This window comes from Engraulis encrasicolus, chromosome 19, assembly GCF_034702125.1.
Source record: "Engraulis encrasicolus isolate BLACKSEA-1 chromosome 19, IST_EnEncr_1.0, whole genome shotgun sequence".
Classification (NCBI taxonomy): domain Eukaryota; kingdom Metazoa; phylum Chordata; class Actinopteri; order Clupeiformes; family Engraulidae; genus Engraulis; species Engraulis encrasicolus.
Window position 1 is genome coordinate 32,893,470 of NC_085875.1, and position 23,044 is coordinate 32,916,513.

Sequence of the window (23,044 nt, forward strand, 5' to 3'; positions counted from 1 at the left end):
CAATAGTTTTTGTGTGCCAACTCCAGCCCAATGTATACTTTGTCCAATCATCCTATACCTACTACACATAACAAGTCCAGATTATTTGAACTAGCGTCTTTTCTTTTTTTTTTTTTTTTTAACCAATTGCGCATCCATTTGTGCAGCAGCATCCTACTCGTGTAAGAAAGCATCTGTTACAGGCTTCAACGAAAACATCCACTGTCCACTGTTGACATAAAAGTGGCGCGCTGCATTGTGGGAACAGTATTCGGCCAATCAGACGCACCTGGTATCCTTGGCGCGACGTTGCAAAGGAAGTCACTTTTGTAACAACAGTATCCCTATGATCCAAGTCTACATGGATGGCGTGATCAAGGATTTGTGGAAGTGCACATAGCTACCAAATGTTACTTTATGTCAGCGAAGACAAAACGACAATTCAGTGTCTATGCAAGGAAACATTAGATGACCGCCGTCTGTGTTCGTTGTATGATACAAGCTCCTCGGCTAGCGTTAGCTTCTGCTTGTCTTCTGGTAGAGGCGTGTTAAAATGACATTTTCTCGGGAGATCAAACGTAAGAACAATGTGATATTGCCTGTACTTGATCAAGTTTCTTGTGTGTTGTTGTCTGCCCAATGTTATAACTTGCGTCTAAAGAACGCTGACATATTTAATGGAGGTCCTCTTCCAAATGAACGTATTGCTAACTCTGTTGTTACCCTGCCTGCTGTCTGCCTACCATGATCCTAAATATGACAAATAGTCCTGTCGTACGACGTAGTCAAACGTGTTCTTACCCGTCTTTCTTGCTTTGCAGATTTGCAGAAAGCCAGGAACAAAGCACAGAGTAATCATAATTTGAGGGAAGAGGCCAGTCTTTGCAATCAAATTGGAGAATTGTTGGCTAGAAATGGTAGGTATCCTGTGTTGTGTTTGAATAGACCTTGACATGACAGTAGGCTAAACAAGAGTGTGAGCAGTAAAGACATGTACCTGGGTGTACAGATGTTCTAGTTATTGACAAATTTGCATATATTCACTCCTCATTGCACACATCTTGATACTCTACATTGCATTGCTACAGTCAATTAGAACTTGCATGACTCTAGACTTGTATAACATTGCAGACACTACATTATATCCATTACATTACATATAACCACACAGAGACTCTTACTAACATACTGCTTTACATTTTTTTAAAAAAAATTAAGGTGATTACCAAGCTGCCATTGAGGAGCACAGGCGTGAGCTGGCCCTATCGGAGGCCCTGGGAGATGTGATTGGCTCTGCAGTGGCCAACAGGAAAATTGGAGAATGTTTCGCTGAGATCGGGAAGACTGATTTGGCTTTGAAGGTGAGTGAACAGTTAGTTAGTGACTTGACTTGACAATCACTTTGTAATAAAAACATGAAATTTGTATTGATGCACCGATACATATATATTGATGTATTAGGCCCCAATATTTGCTCCTTATACTCATACTCATACTCGTCAAGCACTAAATACCAGGCACCGATATTGCTATTACACGAAGCAGCACAATATCTCGTTGTGTTCCATTGACTCATACATTTTGCCAAAATCATTTAAATCTACATGGAAATTCACAATAAAACAAGCACCACAGATGGAAAAAACAAGGCTGTGCATTTATTCTCATTCTATGGGGTAAAAGTATCGGTATCAGTACTCTGTTTCGGCAAGTACAGAAATTAATGTACTTGTACTCGTATCGTTTTTGTTTGTTTTGTTAAAATTGTATCGTGCATCCCTAGTAGTTTGGCATATCTGCTGCCAATTTGTCCACTGGGTTCCATGATGTGCGGTGATCATCTCCGTGACCAGTAAAAAGGCGGACATATTTTTGGACGGGGGGTTTAGGGGCCTTCCCCCAAGAAAATTTGTGTTTCTTAGATGCAATTTTATGCATTTTAAATGCATTTCAATCAACCAGGTGTCCGACTTAATGCTGTGCCGGACGCGGGATAAGGCACTGAAAAGGCGGACGGTCCATCCTAAAGATGGCCGTCTGGCCACCCTAGGTCTATGGCAGCCATCATTTTAAGAATAGCCTGATAGTGATGTTTTTTGTAGCAAATTTTAGTTGGTACCACCACAGCTAATGCCCATAAATGATTAGTCATTTGTAATTGATGGACACTGTGCCTCCTACAGCATCAAAGGAAGCACCTAGACCTGGCACGCTCTGTCAACGATGCCGTGGAAGAACAGAGAGCCCTGGCCACCATTGGCCGAACGTACCTCTTTCGTTACGAGGCGGACAAATCGCAAGACAGTCTGGACCAGGCGGAGAGGGCGTTCAGGAAGAGCCTGGACATTGTGGACAGCCGCCTTGAAGGTCAGTCAAGATCTGGGGCCTGTACTAGGAGCATGGTTAAGTGATAGACCAGACTTGGTTCACCTACAGGAAGTGGTAAATAGATATACCTGCAGGCATAATTTAGTTTAAAAAATGAACACTCCAGGCTCTTATATCAGATGATTTACCTCTACCTCAAGGTTAACTTACGGTAACCTGGTTTACTACTAAACTAACTTCTTAGTACGTATACCCCCCTGCAGCATATCATGTCATTGTTTCACCGCGAGAGTAGTGTGAAGCCAAAAAACAAAACAAAGGATAAGGTGATCTTTTAATATCACAGGACTTTTCCCCTTAATGCAATTAGCCAGTCAAAGCAGAATTGTATTGGGGTTGTTAGCATGCTATGATGGCGTCGTCGGTATAGTACTACATCTCAGGCCTTGTAGTGCAAATAATTGTAAATGTGATCTGATTTGCTGATGTGGCCTCTTGATGTTTTGTCAGGTGTTTTGCCTCCCCGGGAGCTGAGCGAAATGAAGGCTCGGCTTTTCCACAACCTGGGCTGCATTTACGACTACCTGAAGGATCCGCAGCAATGCGTCGAGTACATCCGCCGCAGTGTCTTCATCTCAGAGTGAGTGTCTGGCGGAACGAATGCTCGGAATGAACCTAGCAGATCAGCTCCAGTAATATTCAGTAATCTGTTGGATAACCTAGTGCTTACGCTGCACTGTATCGTGTAAATGCAAACAGTATTACATGTATACAAATAATTGTTGCCCAGTATTATTCAACATCTGGTTCACACAAGGAACTTTGAGAACAAAAATATGTTTTGACTGTGTATGGTCTTAAACACAGTTTGCCATTTACTTTGTAGTAGTCATCAGGTGATAATCAGGTGGTTATGAAAATAGATTATTAAAGAGACCAGCGACAGCATTTGTATTTTGCTTACAGTGTATTGTTTATTGTGCAGGAAAAACAATTTCTTGGAGGATCTGCAGAGAACCAACTCCCTGATGGCGAGGATTCACTTTCGTAACGGCCAGCACTCTCAAGCCATGCGCTGCCAGGAGCAGGCCAAGGAATGTGCCAGAAAGATGAAGGACAAGTTTGGAGAGGGCGAGTGCCTCTGCAGTATAGCCGAGGTATCCTCTTTGGCCATTTGAAAGGAAAATAAAGGTCCGCAACACTGTTTGATGCTCCCACAAATGTAATGGCACGTTTCAGACTCTCAGTCCTTCATCACAGTGGAAACTTTTGGGAGCATCAAACAGTGTTGCGGACCTTTGTTTCTTTCAGCTGTCTTATGTTTGGTTCAGCACCTGTGCTGCTGATGTGCATGCATTCTCTGACTTTTTGGACCCTCTTTGGCCATCCCATGCTCACGTTTTTATGGTGTGGCAGAGGTCTTTGACTAAGGATAGACCGATGTGTATCGGTATCGGCCGAGACACGTGTGATTTTGTCCGATACGCAATATTTATTATTTTCTGTTATTCAGGTTTTTTAAAAGCACCAAGACACTTTATTTTTGTATTACTTGATTGTTAGAGTGGGTGTTTAAATGTTACAAGTTCTACCTCAAATTGATAATGTTAAATAAATGTTTATTTTTAACTTGAGACCTGGAATATTTGTCATTTTTAAAAAAAATTTTTAACCCTTATCGGCCCCAAATATCGGGTATCGGCCAAGGGTGATGAAAAAAAAATCGGTATCGCATCGGCCATTAAAAAACCTGTATCGGTCGACCCCTAATCGTAACATTGATATTTTGTGTTTGTGTTACATTACTGATACTCTGGCAGCAGACATTGTGAGGTGAGTGACATTGAAACAATCTTGAATGTTCTTGTTGGAAGATGGCGTTACGTTTTTGCGACTTCTCCGATCTAGATCCAGCTGTGTTTGGGAGACTTCCTGGCAGCGCGTCGTTCCCTGAAGAAAGCCTTCACGTTGGGTTCCCAGCAACCTGCCGACCGGGAGGCCGTCAAGAGGGCCTTAAAACAAGGTGATCTGCCAGAGGGGCGCTGTGGCGCAGCGTGCTAAGCCCCACACAATTGGGCTTACATTGCCCGTGGGGACCCAGGTTCAAGTCCGGCCGGGGTCATTTCCCAGTCCTCCCCCATCTCTCTCTCCCCCACTCTCTTCCTGTCAGCATCTCATACTGTCCTGTCGATGGAGGTATAAAAAGCCGCTAAAAAATATTTAAATAAAACAATAACAAAGTGAGCTCCATGACCTCAAACACCTATACGTTCTCTATCAGTACATCTTTTTTCCTTGGCCAAGTTCACCAAACAACACATTACAAGCACACTTTGACTAAAAGGCATTTTGTTTCTGCCGGTGTCTGACTGAGTTACTGTATGTTGTGGAATGTAATTTCAAATTCTTTGTATGACCAGTGCATGTAAAGAAATTGACAATAAAACCTACTTGACTTGACTACTTGACTTGAATGTGGATGGTGCATCCATGTAGTCCACGCTAGGTGAGCCATGAGGTGTGCCGCTAGGTGGCTAGCTACCTAACAAAACCGACAAAATCTGAAGAAAATACAAACTTTGTTTTTTATTTTTGTTGTTGTTGTTTCTTACTCGGTGCATGTGCGTGTGTGCAGCCATTCGCGGTGTCCATCTGCAGGAGGCGGTGGCGGAGTTGAGGGAGGACCAGACCCATGAGGCCTTGGGCCTGGCGGAACAGCTGGGTGACCTCTACTCCAAGGTCGGCTGCTACAAAAAGGCTCTCGAATCCTACCTCACGCAAGTAAGCCCATCCTCACTCCATCATGACCTGTCTTTTCCCCTGTTTTTTTGTTTTTCATCATGGGCTAGACCTGAAACGATTGCAACCCACTTTTTGTTTTGGCTTCTCTTTATTTTTGGCTTTTAATACAGTTTCACTGAACAGCATCAAGCTCCTGCGTGCGACTCCTTTTTCTTCACACTGCCCCCCCCCCCCCCCCCCCCAATTTATTCTCAAGCATTCTTATCATTCAACACAATGCTCACTTCAGAATGAAAAAAATATATATTAAAAGTGTGTGTATGTCTTAAGATTTCCCTTTCTTTCCACGAATTGGCAATGTGATACTCATAGCCGGCGCGAGTTTAGGTACCATAGTTCTAGATGTTACACACAAGCCTATTTTAAGATGCAGCGACTGTATTAGAAGATATGTAAAGACAAGTTGTCTAAATGCAAAGAAATCTTGTGGTGTTGCTGTTCATTGTCACTGATCCACAACACTCACCATTGTGTGCATGGGGCCAGAGTCCTAACCTCAGCATCTGTTTTCTTGGTAGCTGTCCAGCGCCAAGACCCTGGGGAAGTCCAGTCGGGAGCTGGCGGTGATCCACGTGTCTCTGGCCATGACCTACACGGACCTGCGGCAGCACAGCAAGGCCATCGAGCACTACGAGCAGGAGTTAGCCCTCAGGCAGGGCAACCCCAGAGAGGTGAGCAGCACGCATCACTCTGCGCATTCAGGCCGACTGAGAACCGTGCGGGTGCCTGTTCCCACACCTAATCGCGAACCGGCCGTCATATTCACGCCACAGATTTTAGTGTTCGCGAACCGGAAAGTTGATGCGCAATGGGAACCGCAAAATACTAGGTTTTTCTCCGTGAAACAAAACCATCTCGTGGCCGTCTAGGTCCATAAGCTGTTAGGGCAGCACAGTCCAATAAAAAATTTAAAAGTTGCTAATTAAGTCACTAAGCTAAAGGTACACTGGAATATTTTTAGTTGCTTATTTCCAGAATTCATGCTACCGATTCAATAATGTCACCCTTTTGATGAATAATTACCACCACCATCAAATTCTAAATTCATTATGACTGGAAAATGTTCACTTTTCATACATGAAAAGTGGTATCTTCTCCATGGTCTGCCATTTTGAATTTCCAGAAATAGCCATTTTTAGCTGCAAAAATGACTGTGCTTGGGCCATACTAGAAAATATTAGTTTATTACTTAGTAAACTTTCATGAAAAGATCAAATTTGGCAATAGGCAGCCCATTTTCAATGGGCAGCATAGTTGCAGTACCTTTTTTGTCCATTTCCTGCACAGTGTACCTTTTTAAGTTACTAAAAACAAGTTTCTAAAAGTTACATAAAAAAGAGTTACCGGTAATAAGTTACTAATTAAGTTACTAGAATTAATGTACTATTGCAACAATTCAGCCTGTGAGAAATAAATAAACGTTGGTCGCAAGGGGTCTTTTCAGTGTTAAAAGAGGGGGTGTGGTGGCTGTTTGGGTACTTGATCTGCCGCTACCCCCTGCTGATAGTGCGTGTCCTCCAACTGAAGGATGAGTCTAAACCAGGCTTTACACAGGTTCAAATCCTACCAGTCCCTACATCCATGGCTCTAAGAAAGGCACCTATTCCCACTATTCCCACACTGCTCCAGGGACTCCAATAGCCTGTAACGTCTGTAAGTCGCTTTGGATAAAAGCGTCAGTAAGTGTAATGTAATGTAATTACCTCCTTGGTCAAGGTGATGATGGACTGGGCAACGCCTTTGAGCATACAACTGGGCAATGCTCCGCTCAGAATTACTGAAAATGAGAAAACAATCATATTTTAAACAGGGCTGCTGCACAAAGTTATCAGCAGCTGTTTTTTCCTACTTTGTGGCCATGTTTTCATCCCGCCAGAACATGGGACGTCTCATATTTCATCATACCTGTATTAGGGTTCATCACGGAAATTCTATACAGAGCAATGTTTTTTTGCCTTTTGTTTTGCCCATTAATTGTCTAAAACATTGCCAGTGATGCCAGTTGTCAGGATGCTTTTTGATTTGTTATGATGTTATTGCACTACCAATGTGAGGTATTTGAAGGACATTTGCTATGTTTACATGAGACATTTTAATTCGGAATTAACTGACTTTAATTCTGAATAAAGCTTGATTCCGCTTTGAAAATGTCGCGTAAACACCTCTTAATTCGGAATTAAAAGAAAGATCAAAGTAAACTCGACGGAACTATTTAATTCTGAATTATTAATTCGGAATTAAAAACATCATGTAAACGTAGTGACTGTTTTGTCAGGAGTGCAAGACGTGGTTGAACATAGCAGCGTCTCAGGAGGAGGCTGGGGCTGCAGTGGATGACCTGGATGAGAGCTACGCCTCAGCACTGCGCTGCGCTGAGAAGGAAAGACCCTCCTCAACATCACTACAGGTGAGAAGGAAAGACCTTCCTCAACATCACTACAGGTGAGAAGGAAAGACCCTCCTCAACATCACTACAGGTGAATTGACCTGACCCCAAGGACTGAGGCGGCTATCGCTGAAGACCCTTTTTCTGGGAGTGAAATTTGGCAGCATTTCAGTGACAAACTGAATTGAGCAAAATGTAACCAAGGAGCAGGCTTCGCTCAGTGTTCATCCAAAGGACTTTAGCTATTCTGGCCCAAATTGTTGCCATAGTTTTAGGCAGCCCCCTTGAGTCAACCTTGTTGTCAAGTTCAACTTGTTTTCATTTCTCAGTAGTACCTGATGCCTCTGAACCCACTGAGATGATTATTTTGACTTTACATTTTAAAGGAGTGTGTGTGTATGATCATCTATATTCTCTCCGTCCCTCATCAGAAACGTGTGCTGCGTCAGTGGCTAACAGTCCAGCGGCGCTTGGGCTCGGCCCACACTGGCGACACGCGCCGGCGATTGGAGGAGGTGTGCTCCGCTGCGGGGCTGGACCCCGACAACAGCGATGGAGAGGAGGAAGAGGAGGAGGAGGAGGAGAACAGCGAGCCCCTGGAGGACAGCGACATCCAGCTGTCAGACTCCGGTGAGAACATGTACCCTTGTGGCCATGCACATTAACAAGCTTCACAACTCAACCTCAACCTTTCATCTCAAAAAACAAAAAACTTGCCATGAACACACACACACATGTGTGCATACAGCGTCAACCCAACCACACTAAAAGCTTTTTATTGATTATAACATAAATGGCTTTGTTTATTGTTAATGTAGGCAATAACTCTGACCCCTGTGTGCATTGTTGCTGTGTGGTCCACTATCCATTTCTGACTTCCTCAACTCCACTAATTTTATATCACTGCTCTTTATTCTGCATTATACTGCTGTATTCTGCATTGATACCACACTCTATATACTTGCTTTAATGTCCTCTTTGTAAGTCCCTTTCATTAAAGGAACAGTCCACCCATTTTTGATTTTCACATATTTGCAGTATTTCCAACCATTATTCATGAGCGTGCATATCATTTTCTTCTCAGTGTTTTCAGTACTTAGATGGATTGGATCAGAATTATAGCTTAGCATAGCTTAGCATAATCACTGGAAGTGGATGGGGGCAATAGCATCAAACCACAAGTGATCACAGGATGGGATTAAATAGCTGTTTTGCACTCTGGTGTGTTTTAAATTCATTTTACAGTAGTTTATAAGTACATTTGAGGACGTTTTGTTTGCCCCCATAGACTTGCATTGCTACGCTTAATTTGGTTATACCGTTTAACTAGGCAATGCAAACACATAGACAACAATGATATGCACATTCATGAATAATGCTTAGAAATACTGTAAATACACTCGCCTCCAAAAGAGTTGTCGCCTGTCCATCTGTTTGGAATAACAGCTAATAACCTGACTTTCAATTAATCACTTGGCTTCAAAAGTCACTCATATGAAAGCTACAACCCTCCCGAATGAAAATGTATGTACAAAAATAAATTTCATGCACCAACGAAAGATTGACCCTTTATTCAACACAGACAGGCAGATTTTGACAAGACAAAAGTTTTGTCGCCTATCGAACATAATGTGAAAATGAGCAGATAAGTCACTTCAAAACACTTCAAATACGCAGATTGGGTGTCATACTTAATCACTGAATCACTCTCACCTCTCCAGAAAATCAACTTTAGCCTTAGGTGTATGTTTAGGGTCATTGTAATCATGGAAAGCAACACAATGAAAATCAATGGAGTTCAATGAGAGATGGTGACATATTCGCTATTCGTAGAGCAATACATGTTTAACTTCATGATTTAATCAATGTTAAAAGCCCTCAAACACCTGCAGCATGCATGCAGCTCCTCATAAGAGCTGTATCTGTACCATGTTTCACTTTATGCACCATTTCTCTTTTTTCATATTCTTCATCTCCAACACCATATAGTGTTGATGCTATCAGTTCTAAAATGGTTGATCTTGGGATCTTGACTTCAGAGTATGAGTCCCATTAGCCTTCATTTTTGTCAGAATTAGGCTTGACATACTCTTGGTTGGCTTTTTTGAGACAGGGCAGTGGGAGAGACTTCTTTGGTGTTAAAGGTGAAGAATTTGGAATAAATACATGGTGCCTAAAGTCAAACATGGGAGGGATACAGCTCTTATGTGGAGCTGCATGCATGCTGCTGGTGTGTGAGGGCTTTTATCATTGATTACATCATGAAGTTAAAAATGTATTGCTCTACGAATAGCAAATATGTCACCACCTCTCATTGAACTCCATTGATTTTCATTGTGTTGCTTTCCAGGATTACAATGACCCTAAACATACACCTAAGGCCAAAGTTGATTTTCTGGAGAGGTGTGAGTGAATCAGTGATTAAGTATGACACCCGATCTGCGTATTAGAAGTGTTTTGAAGTGACTTATCTGCTCATTTTCACATTACGATAGGCGACACAACTTTTGTCTTGTCAAAATCTGCCCTGTCTGTGTTCATTAAAGGGTCAATCTTTCGTTGGTGCATGAAATTTATTTTTGTTCATTCATTTTCATTCGAGAGGGTTGTAGCTTTCATATGAGTGACTTCTGAAGCCAAGTGATTAATTGAAAGTCAGTTTATTAGCTGTTATTCCAAACAGATTGGTAGGTGACAACTCTTTTGGAGGCGAGTGTATGTGAAAATCAAAAAAGGGTGGACTGTTCCTTTAAGTGTTTGCAAAATGTAATGTAATGTAATGTAATACGACAGATGAGGACCCAGAGGAGTATGACAAGATGTTGTCTGGACGGAAGAAGCCTGGCCGGGTAAGACTCCTTCATCACCATCTCCAGGGGCCTATACTACAAAGCTGGTTCAGGATAAGTTGAGGTTATGTTAAAGTTATGTACAAGAGCTTTTTTTTAAGAAAATGAGGACTCCAGGCTCTTCTATTAGATGATTGACCTCTTAACTTAACCTTAACTTATCCTGAACCAGCTTTGTAGTATAGGCCCCAGCTCTGCTGTAGCGTCATAGGTAGTATGGTTGAAGTCTGGCTTAGGTCTGATCTCAGATCTGGGGACTATACCAAGAAGCTGGTTCAGGAGTAAACCATGTTAAGTTAAGAAGTAAATCATCTGACTGAAGAGCATGGAGTCCTCATTTTCTAAGAAAATGAGGACTCCAGGCTCTTCTATTAGGTGATTTACCTCTTAACTTTGCCTGTTTTACTCCTGAACCAGCTTCTTAGTATAGGCCCCTGGACAGAGCAAGTTCTGATTTATTATCAGGTTGTATTGTCTTTACACTATTTCCAGTACTAATACTACTAGTTACTATAGTCACTGTTATTACACTTTTTTTGAGCGGAGATCTTGAATAAGTTAACGAAGACTGTAGATGGCGTGAAAAGGAGTCATTCCACTCATTTAATAATGCGAAACTAACAGTGGTCGAAACATTGCACTGAGTCACGCAGCCAGGATGCAAACCCCTGAGAAAATGAATAGCGCCATCACACCTTCCCCTGACCTCAGGGCTGATGAGAAGTGCTATTTAATTGTCACTTAGTCAAGCCACAAGATCACGATAAGCCTCAGCCAGAGAAGTTGCCTTAGATGACTTATTTCCTCCATTTCAAGTGCACAACGTAGTAATTAATGGATAACTTCAACCAATTTCAATATGCTGTTGTATTGGTCACGCTACCCTTGACTTGTCAGTACCCGGTGATGCTGCATTTTTCGACTCGGCCCTTTCCGACATCTGAGCTATTCTGATGGGGCAGATTTTGTTTACATTAAAGACTTTCTTAATATAGGCCTACTCCAAATATTATCCCAAAAGTTATCGCTGTTTGCTAGTAGTCTGCTGATGTTGCATAACCTTTTGAATGTTATTGGGAATAAATCAAGATGTTTTTTTGAAATGTAAACAAACACCTGCCCCCATTACAATGACCAGGATCTTGGAAAAGGCTAAAGAAAAATATAAAAAAAATCTCAGGTACTGACAAGTTCAGGATAGAGTGAGCATTACAACTAACTGCATGTCGAAATTGGCCGAAGTTATCCTTTAAGATCACACAAGTTATAGCAGCTGGATGAGCATCTCATTAAGTCTGTCAGGAGGTTAACTCAAGTCGCTGTTGAACCATCTAGCTAGTAGAGTAGAGTACTTTTCTTAATCCCGAAGGAAGTTAAGGTGTCTGTCAGCCTACATAAATGCACAAATACAGAGCATATACAAATAAAAGACCTTATACACATAATTGTACTACAGTAAAAGTATAGCACACCTGTGAGTACCACCACACATGCTTAACAAAAGTGGAGTAGTGGCATTACATATAGCTTAACAAAATAAATAATTGAGTAATTAATGTAGGTCATGGTTTCTCATGGTAAAATTTGGGATGTGAACCCCTGACCTGAGGGATTCCTGATGTTGTGTGTCTTGTGATCTGCCCTGCAGTGGAACAGGCGTAATGAGAAGGGCGAGACGTGTCTGCACAGGGCCTGCATCGACGGCAACCTGCGGCAGGTGAAGCTGCTGTTGGAACAGGTGAGTAGAGTAGGCCCAAAGCCCACCACATAACAGCATGCAATACCTCTAACAATATTTAGAAATATAGCCAAGTGTTTTTCTTCTCACTGATTTGTCGGTGTGTGGGGGGGCGTGGCTTTGGGCATGGCGGGCTTCTTCACATTTGTTGATATTCAATGAGATGACTGCACAGAAATGTTTTACTTGTGTGCGATAATTCATTCATTTTCGCGATACGCATATTGACACTCTTGATATCGCGATTTCGATACATTTTTGATATATTGTGCAGCCCTACTCCACGGTGTGGCAGGAGGAGACACCAGCATGGAGGGGTTTAACAAAGTCAAAGCCAGCTTTATTGTCAATATCTTCATGTACTACTAGACCTACAAATGCATCAAAATGACAGGTGTCATTGCTTGATTAGCTTGGTTTGTTAATGGGATTAATCCTGATGGGATTAATAAAGTTTTCTGAGGAGCTGTTTCCACGTAGCTGGATATTTTTATATGTGGATATTTTTTTCTCCTGGTTGCATTGGTTTTGGCCTTCCGTTTCCACGTAGCAGATATTTAAAATCCAGATATAAAAAAGCAGGAGAAAAAATATCCCATTTAGGGGGGTAAAATGCATTTGTTACAATGGATTTATTTTTATCCACATGTTGCGTTTACACCTAAACAGGAGAAAAAAAATACCCTGTTAAAAAAATATCCTGCTACGTGGAAACAGCACCTGAATCTGAATCTGAATCTAATGGGCCATGGTGATTTTTGAATGAAGGAAGCGAAGGACATCACTCTTCAGATTTTTTCTTTGTTTATTCGCCCACAAACGTTTTGGGCAGAGCCCTTCTTCAGCGAGTCTCTGCCCGAAACGTTTGTGGGCGAATACACAAAGAAAAAATGTGAAGAGTGCTGTCCTTCGCTTCCTTCATTCATTTATGTTTTATGTGGGATTCAGCACCCAGTTAAGAACTGTTACAATAGCCTATTTAGGCGATAGTGTGAGCGCGTCTTCTCTACTTTTGAAGTTCCATGGTGGTTCATGACATTTTCACCTGTCTGATCCCTGTAGGGACACCCGGTCAACCCCAGGGACTACTGCGGATGGACCCCTCTCCATGAGGCCGCCAACCACGGCCACCAAGGTAGAGCTCTCGCCCACTAAAAAACACACACACACACACACACACACACACACACACACACACACACACACACACACACACACACACACACACACACACACACACACACACACACACAGACACACCAGAAAGAGAGAGAGACCTGGCCAGCAGTAGGTTCCTTACCTACATGTTACAAATGATAATTGACTCTGTCATACATTTGGGGGAGAGGGTGAGTGAGAGGAAGAGAGGGCGCTGCGGCCCGATGCTTCAATTTTTGAGCCACGCAACCAAACGTTGGCCAAAAAGGTGCTGAAGTTGCGGGAAATAGCGATGATTGGTTAAAGTTGAGATATCGCACAGAATTCGTGAGGATTCACTGAAGTTGAACCAAACACACACACACACACACACACACACACACACACACACACACACACACACACACACACACACACACACACACACACACACACACACACACACACACCACCCTCCTAGAGGTTCATGAAACTCAACCTTGCAACTTTTTCCCATCCCTCCAGAGGTTGTTGGCATGCTGCTGGAGCGGGGCGCAAACATCAACGACCCCGGCGGCCCCATGTGCGATGGCGTCACGCCGCTCCACGATGCCCTGAGCTGCGGACACTTCGCTGTGGCCCGACTGCTGGTGGAGAAGGGGGCCTCCGTTAAAGTGCGAAATGCCAAGGTAGGATATAACACACCTGTATACGAGTTCACTTGTCTTGCTTTCAATTTCTCTTAAACTTTTTTTAAATTTAAGTCTGAAAAAAACCTCAAAAAAGCATAAACTGTTTGCAGGGGGACTTGCACACAGAATGACAAACTCAATTTTTTTTCAAATTGTGTTTTTTTCCTTAGCCTTAAAGTAAAAAAAAAACATGAAAAAGTAGAGGGCTGGAGGGCTGCGGCGTTCAAGTGGTAAAACTGATGGTGGTTTGAAGATGCTCTTTGGCCAAGACGTAGAAAATATTTAAAAAAAGGCAGGACGCCAAGGCACTCTTCTAAGATAAAACCGCTTTATTAACAAGGCTAGTTCATGTTTGAACTTAAATGATTAAAAATACTGCCACTGCCAACATGTTTCGGCCGCTACAGGGCCTTCATCAGGGCACAAGGTGAATCAAGCAGTGTAGCACACAAGAGTCTCAAACACACTAATCAATCAGCTGATTGACTCAAGGTGACGTAGGCGGAGTCTGCTCCTTGAGTCAATCAGCTGATTGATTAGTGTGTTTGAGACTCTTGTGTGCTACACTGCTTGATTCACCTTGTGCCCTGATGAAGGCCCTGTAGCGGCCGAAACATGTTGGCAGTGGCAGTATTTTTAATCATTTAAGTTCAAACATGAACTAGCCTTGTTAATAAAGCGGTTTTATCTTAGAAGAGTGCCTTGGCGTCCTTTTTTTTTTTAAAAAAAAACATGATCTGTCTGAAATTCTGTGTGCGAGTCCCCCCTGCAAAAAGATTATTGGGTGCACAGCCCTGAAAAGGTGTTGCACGACATCACAGTTTTGTGTCCGGGATGATGGTGGACACCTACAGTGTGTTAAGCCACAAGATCATAGTCAAGTTTAGCCACTTCTAATGATGAACTAACACTACTCTCTGCACAGCATCAGTCAGAAACATCACACAGACCAACAATTTATAACTTGGCTTCGTAGAAAAAAGAGAGAAGTACTGCACACTCCCGAGTTGCAGAAATGATCTTTTATTGTGACAATGTTTCGTCCTATCAGCCTTCCTCAGGTTACGTGACCTGAGGAAGGCTGACAGACCGAAACATTTAAAGATAATTTCTGCAACTGGGGAGTGTGCGGCACTTCTCTCTTCTTTCAAGTGTTTTACAGGTTGCCAACACCTAATTTTCTGGTGTGTGTTTTGCACCTCCACTCATTAACTTGGCTTCATAAACATCTGGTTTACCCAGTTTTCTGTTCAGCTAGCTAGCTTTTTTGGTCTTATGGCCTTATGGTGGGCAGAATCATGTAGCAGTTTTCTTTAGAATGGTTTAATACAGCATCTACAGCATCTGCTCATTTACCTATCTACATATTTTCTCTATTCCGTCTAGTTTCGTCTTTTGTCCTCTTGCTATTCTTTTTTGTTTCTGTCTCTCTTTTCTACTTCACTTTTTATTTTCATCTATAACATTGCCTTGTATGATATTGTGCTATACAAATACAGTTATTATTATTATAAATTGCAAGGTGCAGTTATCTGCTGCTCATCCTCTTCATGCCAGCTTGTACTGGAGGTTAAACCTGTGGTGAGGGATGGCAGTTGGCCTAATTTGCTCAGTGTCTGTCTGACTCATATCAGCCTTTTATATGGTCATAGTGGTTATTCTCATGCTGTTCTCATTGTCAGACTTACACACACACACATACACACACACACATACACACACACACATGCACACGCACACGCACACGCACACGCACACGCACACGCACACACACACATACACACACATTCTGACACTGATCAGGTTTGAACTATCTTTTGCAAGTCAAGTAGGTTTTTATTGTCAATTTCTTTACATGCACTGGTCATACAAAGAATTTGAAATTACATTTCTTGCTTTCCCATACAGACATAGACTAATCTAGGTAAGGACATAGACAGTATAGACATACACAGTACTTATACATGGACTTAAGACAGTATGGACATAGACAGTGCTCATACAGACATTTAAAGTGCAAGACTGGACAACAGAAGACTTGTAGAGGACATACATTAAGAGGTAATTGTTGTGCTTTTGTGCTTTTCCTAAAAAGTCCTTTATAGCGTTCTGACATAGTAATAGTAGCATTTTGAAGAAAAATAAATATTAAAAAGGTCTATCAAGTACACCAGCAGCTGTGTGTGTGTGTGTGTGTGTGTGTGTGTGTGTGTGTGTGTGTGTGTGTGTGTGTGTGTGTGTGTGTGTGTGTGTGTGTGTGTGTGTGTGTGTGTGTGTGTGTGTGTGTGTGTGTGTATGTGTGTGTGTGTGTGTGTGTGTGTGTGTGTGTGTGTGTGTGTGTGTGTGTGTGTGTGTGTGTGTGTGTGTGTGTGTGTGTAGTGCAGGTAGAAGGTGTGTGTTTAGTGCAGGTAGAAGGTGCTGTGTGTGTGTGTGTGTGTGTGTTTAGTGCAGGTAGAAGGTGCGGTGTGTGTGTTTAGTGCAGGTAGAAGGTGCTGTGTGTGTGTGTGTGTGTGTGTTTAGTGCAGGTAGAAGGTGCGGTGTGTGTGTGTGTGTGTGTATGTGTGTGTGTGTGTGTGTGTGTGTTAGGTAGGTAGAATGTGTGTGTGTGTGTGTGTTTGTGTGTGTATGTGTGTTAGGTAGGTAGAATGTGTGTGTGTGTGTGTATGTTTGGGTTTAGTGCAGAAAGTGCAGTGTGTGTGTGTGTGTGTATGTTTGGGTTTAGTGCAGAAAGTGCAGTGTGTGTGTGTGTGCGCGCATGTTTTGAGGTAGTGCAGGTTGAAAGTTCAGTCACAAATATAGTAGTGCAGGTGGAATGTTCAGTCGCAGATATGGTGGTGGGGGATGGGGGGGGGGGTTGTCAGTGGCCTTGCTGGCTAGAGGCTGACCGTGGAGGGAGAGTGGGTTGAGTGTTCAGTATCTTGATCGCTTGGTGGGAGTAATGAATAATGCAAAGGAGTAATGAATAATGTTTGATCCAATGATGAACCCAAGTGTGTGTGCGTGTTTAGGGTGATACTCCGGTGGACAGTCTTCGTCAGTGGTACAGGACGTACAGCAGAGAGTTGGACCCCAGCACCAAGCAGGAGTGCTCTGACACGGAGAGGCTGCTGAAGAAGGCCCTCGCAGGAGGAGGTATGAGGGGGAGGGGTATGACTATGAGCACACTGTTATATCTGCATGTAACGAAATAAAGACACCGGTTTATTCCGCATGCCATGCTCTTTATTCACTGAACCTTTACCACACTCCAGAGCCCCACTTGATGGCCACCGCGGGCGTCACGTGACCTTACCAGAGAGAGTAGAGAGAGAGAGAGAGGGAGAGAGAGAGAGGTTCCATTGGCCCATTGTTTCCGGGTTCTATTATTGCAAGGGGGAGGGGGGGGAATCCCCCCTTAGGCAGACCTAGGCAGACCTAAGGACTGTTCTATTCAATGCTAGGAGTATTATGACACGCCCCTTTAGGCAGACCGCAACCTAGTCATGTTAGGTGCCCATAGAAACCCATTATGTTGGCATATCTCTATATAGTTAAAGAATCTCTGACCTTACCGTAACACCCCTAATAGGCCACAAGTTTAAACATGAACCAAACACCACACACACACCATTTGTAGACACACACAGTACAAAACCCGAGTTCACCAACATTCACACAAGCACGTGACCAGTTTCAGTACAGTGGATCCTCAAAAAAGAGAGACTATGACGTCAGTGCATTTCTTAGTTTGATTCAGAGGTTTGAGGGGATTGTAGTTGACGGTGCCTTTCTCTCTCTGTTACCCCCTCTTCTCTCCTCTCTCTCTCCCTCTCTCTCTCTCTTTTCTTTCTCTATTTATTTATTTATCTTCTTTCTTTCTTTCTCTCTCTTTCTTTCTTTCTTTCTTTCTTTCTTTCTTTCTTTCTTTCTTTCTTTCTCTCTTTCTTTCTCTCTCTCTTTCTTTCTCTCTTTCTTTCTCTCTTTCTTTCTCTCTCTCTCTCTCTCTCTCTCTCTCTCTCTCTCTCTCTCTCTCTCTCTCTCTCTCTCTCTCTCTCTCTCTCTCTCTCTCTCTCTCTCTTTCTTTCTTTCTCTCTTTCTTTCTTTCTCTCTCTCTCTCTCTCTCTCTCTCTCTCCCTTTCTCTCCCCCCCCTCCTCCTCCAGTGGTCGCTGCACCAGTCATCCCTAGGCCCCAGGCTCCGCTGTTGGACAGTCAGCTGTTTGATGCGGAGAACTCTGAGCCGCTCCTGTCCTCCATGCAGCGCTCCCCGCCACCTCGTCCCAGGAGCCCCGAGCGTCGTCAAGCCCCGCCCAGCACACAGCGCAGGCAGCCAACCAGCGCGGCCCGGCGCCACAGAGGGACGGAGGACGCCATTTTGTTTGGGGTACTAATGCCGGAGCCGCGGCTCCATCATCACTCTTATCGGTAGAATGTTTGCAGGCGACCCAGCTATTGTCCGAATCTCATCAACACTGACCATTGCTTAATTTGGCGTAGTAGTCTCAGGTCACCGTTTAAAGATTTTGAACGAAGTGGATGAATTTACCCTTTTTTTTCCCGATTGATTTCAGTGCCTGTTCATTCACATTGAGTGCAAATCAACACGGAGGGCTTGACATGGTCAGTTTGTGGAGGAATATTTGAGGAATATTTTCTGGGGCGGAAAAACGCAGGGATTCCATATGAGGTTCCACAGCCGTGGTCTGTCTGTGCTCTTTAATATAATGCATTAAAAAAGTATAAACACACAAATTCATCAGTGTGTGTGTATCTTAAAGGATATTTAGCCCTGTTCTGACTTGTCTGCAATGCAATGCAGGGGCCTCTTGTTTGGCTATTTAGAAATTTGCTTCTTTAGAATTACTGTCTATATAGGCATGTCTGATACCACGCTGAGCATTTGTTTTCAAAAATGTGCAACTCACCAAGTGGTTAATGCGTTTTTTTATGTTTTGTTTGGCATTTTGAAAGATTCAAGAGCAGAGATTGACAAGGCGTTTATCCACTGCAGGCTGAGAGCAGCTCCTCAGATCAAAGCGACTGTGAGGAGCCCATCAGTCCCCTGCGGCCCGTCAGGCCCAGACTACGTTTCCCAGCAGCCCCGTCACCTCCACAGGTTACCAGACCTGAGGAGGAGGAAGAGGAGGAGGAGACTGCTCCCGTTGCCATGCCCACCCGGGAGCCACCCCCCACCACAGCCACGTCCAGCACCTCCTCCGGCCTCTCCTCCGGGAGAGAGGAGTACCGCCAGGCCATCAAGAACCTGGGCAGCGCCCAGAACCGCCTCCTCTCCCAGAGCCTATCGGAGCCCGCGTTCAGCAGCACGCCGGCCCTGTCGGCCAATGAGAGGGCAGCCCTGGTGCCGGAGAACGAGTACCTGGCAGACGATTGGCTGGAGGATGACCTGGGGGAGATGCAGCCCAAGAAGAAGAGGAAGATGGGGCCCGAGCCGGAGAGGAGGAGGGAGAGCAGCAGCAGCGGAGGAAGAGGAGGAGGTGGAGGTGGTGGTGGTGGTGGTGGAGGAGGTGGTGGTGGTGGTGGTGGTGGAGGAGGTGGTGGTGGAGGACAGTCGGCCAATCAGATGAGCTGGTCCTCAACCGGGTCCACTTTCTCGGCCTCCACTTCCTCTGAGTCCTCCAACAGGGGTGGGCAGCACTTACTCACACCACACACTTTTTTTTTCATTTTTAACACCAGTGCACTTCACACTCTCGTTCACAGCCAACCCTCCCAGTATCACACCAACATCCTCCCAGGGAGGGGTGCGAAATGTGTTGTTAGTAACCATTAGTCATGTGCTGTTGCAAGCCTCAAAGTGCAGAACATGTGGTCAGTCAGACATACTCATGAGCCTTACATCCTTGTCACAAACTTCTACTAATGGTCCGGCGGTGTCTATGTTGAGTCAAATACAGGCATACACTACACAGGCTTTACTTACAAGAATAAAATACAGAACATACTGAATGGTTTAATGTGTTGATTAGTTGTGTACATGTCACAATATAAGACACTTGGTCAGTACGTTAGTTTGTCCATTTGTCGGTTGTGAAGAAAAGAGAACTGATTAATTTCTTTGAGAGTTTGTACGACTTTCTGGACCTGAGGTTGCAGTGCGCTCGTTGATTACTTGAGTACATGCAACACTATAAGACACATGGTCAGGATGTTAGTTTGTCCATTCGTCTGTTGTCTTTGAGAGTTTGTGTCTACATAGTATTGACAATGTCTCTGGGCCTGTGGTTGCAGTTCGCTCGTCCTCCAGCAGGGGTCTCTCCCTGAAGCGGAGCCAGGCCAAGGCGGCGCGGCAGGTGAAGATGACCCAGCTGTCCGGCATGGTGATGCTGGGACGCCGCGAGGTCAGCAGGTCCCCCAGCCCCACCATCCCGCCGGACGACGAAGCCCTGCCCTTTACCACACCGCACCACCAGCATCAGCACCAGAACCAGAAACAGCACCAACATCACCAGCATCAACATCAGCACCAACACCAGCTCCAGCACCACTCACTACCAGCCAGGGTGAGGCCATACACAGACACCATATTTAGTTTAAAAAAAGCCACACTCTCGTGTGTAATTCTTGTTTAATCTAGTGGGTGAGTATGACAGACAGACGTTTTGGCCTAAGCCTCGTTCAGCGTCTTACACAGACGCCTACACCTAGGGATTAATGAAGTTAATGATTCTGCGGTGTTGGATGGCAGTCTGAGGGACTAATGTATGCACAGTGTGGAATATGGTTGTACAATTGAGTAGTTTATGTTTGTGGTTGCAGCATTGTAGAAATGCAAGTTCAGACTTTAGGACATGCATTCATGTTAAGACAATCTGGGCATTTTGAGTTTGAGTGCCATTCTCTAAGACTGCATTGCAGCATAGGAAGTATGTAGAAGTATAAATGTATCAGTTGTGTATGTTTCTCTTCCATCCTGCTGCTTCTCCAGACTCCTGCGCCGGCCTTTGCCCCTGCGATGCCTGCACCAATCAGAATGAGAGTCAGGGTTCAGGACAACGTGTTCCTCATTCCCGTTCCACACAGGTTTGTCACCCCCCCCCCATCTTCTTCTTCTTCATCATCAACAACTTCTTTCTCTTCTTCTTGTTCATCTTCTTCATCATCTTCTTTTTCTTTTTTTCTTCATCTTCTTCGTCATCATCTTTGTGGTGTACATGTGACAAAACATTATTTATTTTTTTAAACCTTAACAATGTCACACATACACCACATCCTTGGCTGACGACTACCACTATTGATGGGCATGCTTGACACTTGCTGCTGCGGCAGGGGAGGGGGTGGGACTGTGTGTGGGTAGCGAGGTGTGTGCTGTTTGCCGCCCGCCGAGGGTACACGCATTCTTAGGTCTCCATTGTCGGAAAACCCACAGAGGATTAGAAGTGAGACTGTGAAAAAGGACAATATTGTGCATGTCAAGGTTGTAATATGTCAATGGTAGCTAAGAAGACTATTGACAAATGAACTAGCTGAACTGTCAATGCTTTACTATACGTATGTATGGCCATACCACAGTTCTTACAGTACATCTTCACACGCATGTTCTAGTCAGTGTTTTGTGATGTTGCGTGTTGACAGGAGCCTCTTTCCGGTAGCATAGCCGAGTTCTCCATGTCCCAATACATGCTGAAGTGTATGGCCTCAGCTGTCCCTGTTGCCATCCTCTAATACATTTTCCAGTCATTAGTGTGTTGTGATGGTTTGTGTGTGTGTGTGTGGGCGTGCGTGTGTGGGCGCTTATGTTGGCTGACGTGTGTGTCCCTCCTCCTCTGCCCTGCAGCATAGCTGAGTCCTGCACAGTGTCCTGGCTGTGCGAGCAGGCTGCCCAGAGGTACTACCAGACCTGCGGCCTCCTGCCACGCCTCTCCCTGCAGAAAGAGGGCGCTCTCCTGGCCGCGCAGGACCCCCTCCTGGCCGTCCTGCACACCAACGAGGAGGTCAGAGACCCGAGAAGGGCCAGGGGGATAATAATGCAATCTTTTTTTAGAAAGTGTGCTCAACTCCCAACTGTTTCTTACAAGGTCCTCGGGTGTGAGCAAACAGCAAAGTTCATGTTAAGTAAAAAAGCCGCACCCGAGAGTGCGGATAATAATATAATATCAGTACTTTTTGAAAGCATGAATTAAATGAATTTATAATAGAAAAAATACTTTTGAAGGATGATACAATAACAATACCTTTAAAAGGATAAAAGGGCATTTATTTCATTTTGCTATCACGAGACAGAGATGTCATGTTGATAACCAGAACATTTAAAAAAAAAACTTTTTTCATCACTAGCCAAATTTGCTAGTAGATGTTCATTCTTAACAGCCAAACATACACACTATCAGTCATCGTGACTAGTAGGTTCTCTTTTTAATTGCGAAACTGAATTTTCACCAGCTTTTGGCCGGTTGGCTGGTGTTAAGATAGAGCCCTGTTAACAACACAAATGCACAACGATAGTATGAATGTATTTTTCCCTGCTGATAGTTTGTTTTGTAATGCCACTAGTAGAGTCTGGATGGCAGAATGGATTCTCTGATTACATCCAGACTGTTCTGTTTACCATAGCAATAGGTCTTGTTTTGTGGGGTGTTTTTTTGCGTGTTGTTGATAGTGTGTTTGTGTGTGTGTGTTGTGTTGTTCAAGTTCAAGAGTTTATTTGCCATGTCAACAAAGTTAATAGTTCTGTTTATGTGCATGGTGTTGAATGTGTTGTGTTGATTGCTGTGTGTGTGGTGTTGAATGTGTTGTGTTTGTGTGTTGATTGCTGTGTGTGTGTGTTGAATGTGTTGTGTTGTGTTGTGTTCTGTTTGTGTGTGTGGTGTTGAATGTGTTGTGTTGATGTGTGTTGATTGCTGTGTGCATGGTGTTGAATGTGTTGTGTTGATTGCTGTGTGTGTGGTGTTGAATGTGTTGTGTTTGTGTGTTGATTGCTGTGTGTGTGTGTTGTGTAGGTGCTGGCTCAGGTGTGTTCGTGGGACCTGCCCCCTCTGCCTGAGCGCTACCAGAAGGCCTGCCGCAGCCTGGCTGTGGGTGAGTGTCCTGTCCTGTCCTGTCCTATTCCGCACAACCAGCCTCTCAATCAAAAGTGTAGGTTTGGTTTGGAAAGTGGTGGGGACATTAAATATGACTAATTGTCCAGATACTATTTTT

The 23,044-nt window shown here is 43.9% G+C and overlaps 1 protein-coding gene across 1 annotated transcript in view; it reads left to right on the forward strand.

The window, feature by feature from the left end:
* Window positions 1-287: 287 nt before the first annotated feature.
* The window catches only part of tonsl (tonsoku-like, DNA repair protein), a 31,158-nt gene continuing 8,401 nt past the window's right edge, over window positions 288-23,044 (forward strand). The window contains exons 1-23 of the mRNA XM_063184149.1: window positions 288-557; window positions 801-896; window positions 1,198-1,340; window positions 2,163-2,346; window positions 2,818-2,947; window positions 3,293-3,464; window positions 4,216-4,330; window positions 4,943-5,088; window positions 5,628-5,780; window positions 7,385-7,516; window positions 7,927-8,125; window positions 10,289-10,344; window positions 11,993-12,082; window positions 13,145-13,217; window positions 13,745-13,908; window positions 16,920-17,043; window positions 18,052-18,272; window positions 18,900-19,365; window positions 19,489-19,533; window positions 20,138-20,409; window positions 20,835-20,929; window positions 21,684-21,840; window positions 22,846-22,924. Coding sequence (XP_063040219.1) covers window positions 533-557; window positions 801-896; window positions 1,198-1,340; window positions 2,163-2,346; window positions 2,818-2,947; window positions 3,293-3,464; window positions 4,216-4,330; window positions 4,943-5,088; window positions 5,628-5,780; window positions 7,385-7,516; window positions 7,927-8,125; window positions 10,289-10,344; window positions 11,993-12,082; window positions 13,145-13,217; window positions 13,745-13,908; window positions 16,920-17,043; window positions 18,052-18,272; window positions 18,900-19,365; window positions 19,489-19,533; window positions 20,138-20,409; window positions 20,835-20,929; window positions 21,684-21,840; window positions 22,846-22,924 — 3,337 coding nt within the window. The 5' untranslated portion in view covers window positions 288-532. The remainder of the gene's footprint in view (window positions 558-800; window positions 897-1,197; window positions 1,341-2,162; window positions 2,347-2,817; window positions 2,948-3,292; window positions 3,465-4,215; window positions 4,331-4,942; window positions 5,089-5,627; window positions 5,781-7,384; window positions 7,517-7,926; window positions 8,126-10,288; window positions 10,345-11,992; window positions 12,083-13,144; window positions 13,218-13,744; window positions 13,909-16,919; window positions 17,044-18,051; window positions 18,273-18,899; window positions 19,366-19,488; window positions 19,534-20,137; window positions 20,410-20,834; window positions 20,930-21,683; window positions 21,841-22,845; window positions 22,925-23,044) is intronic.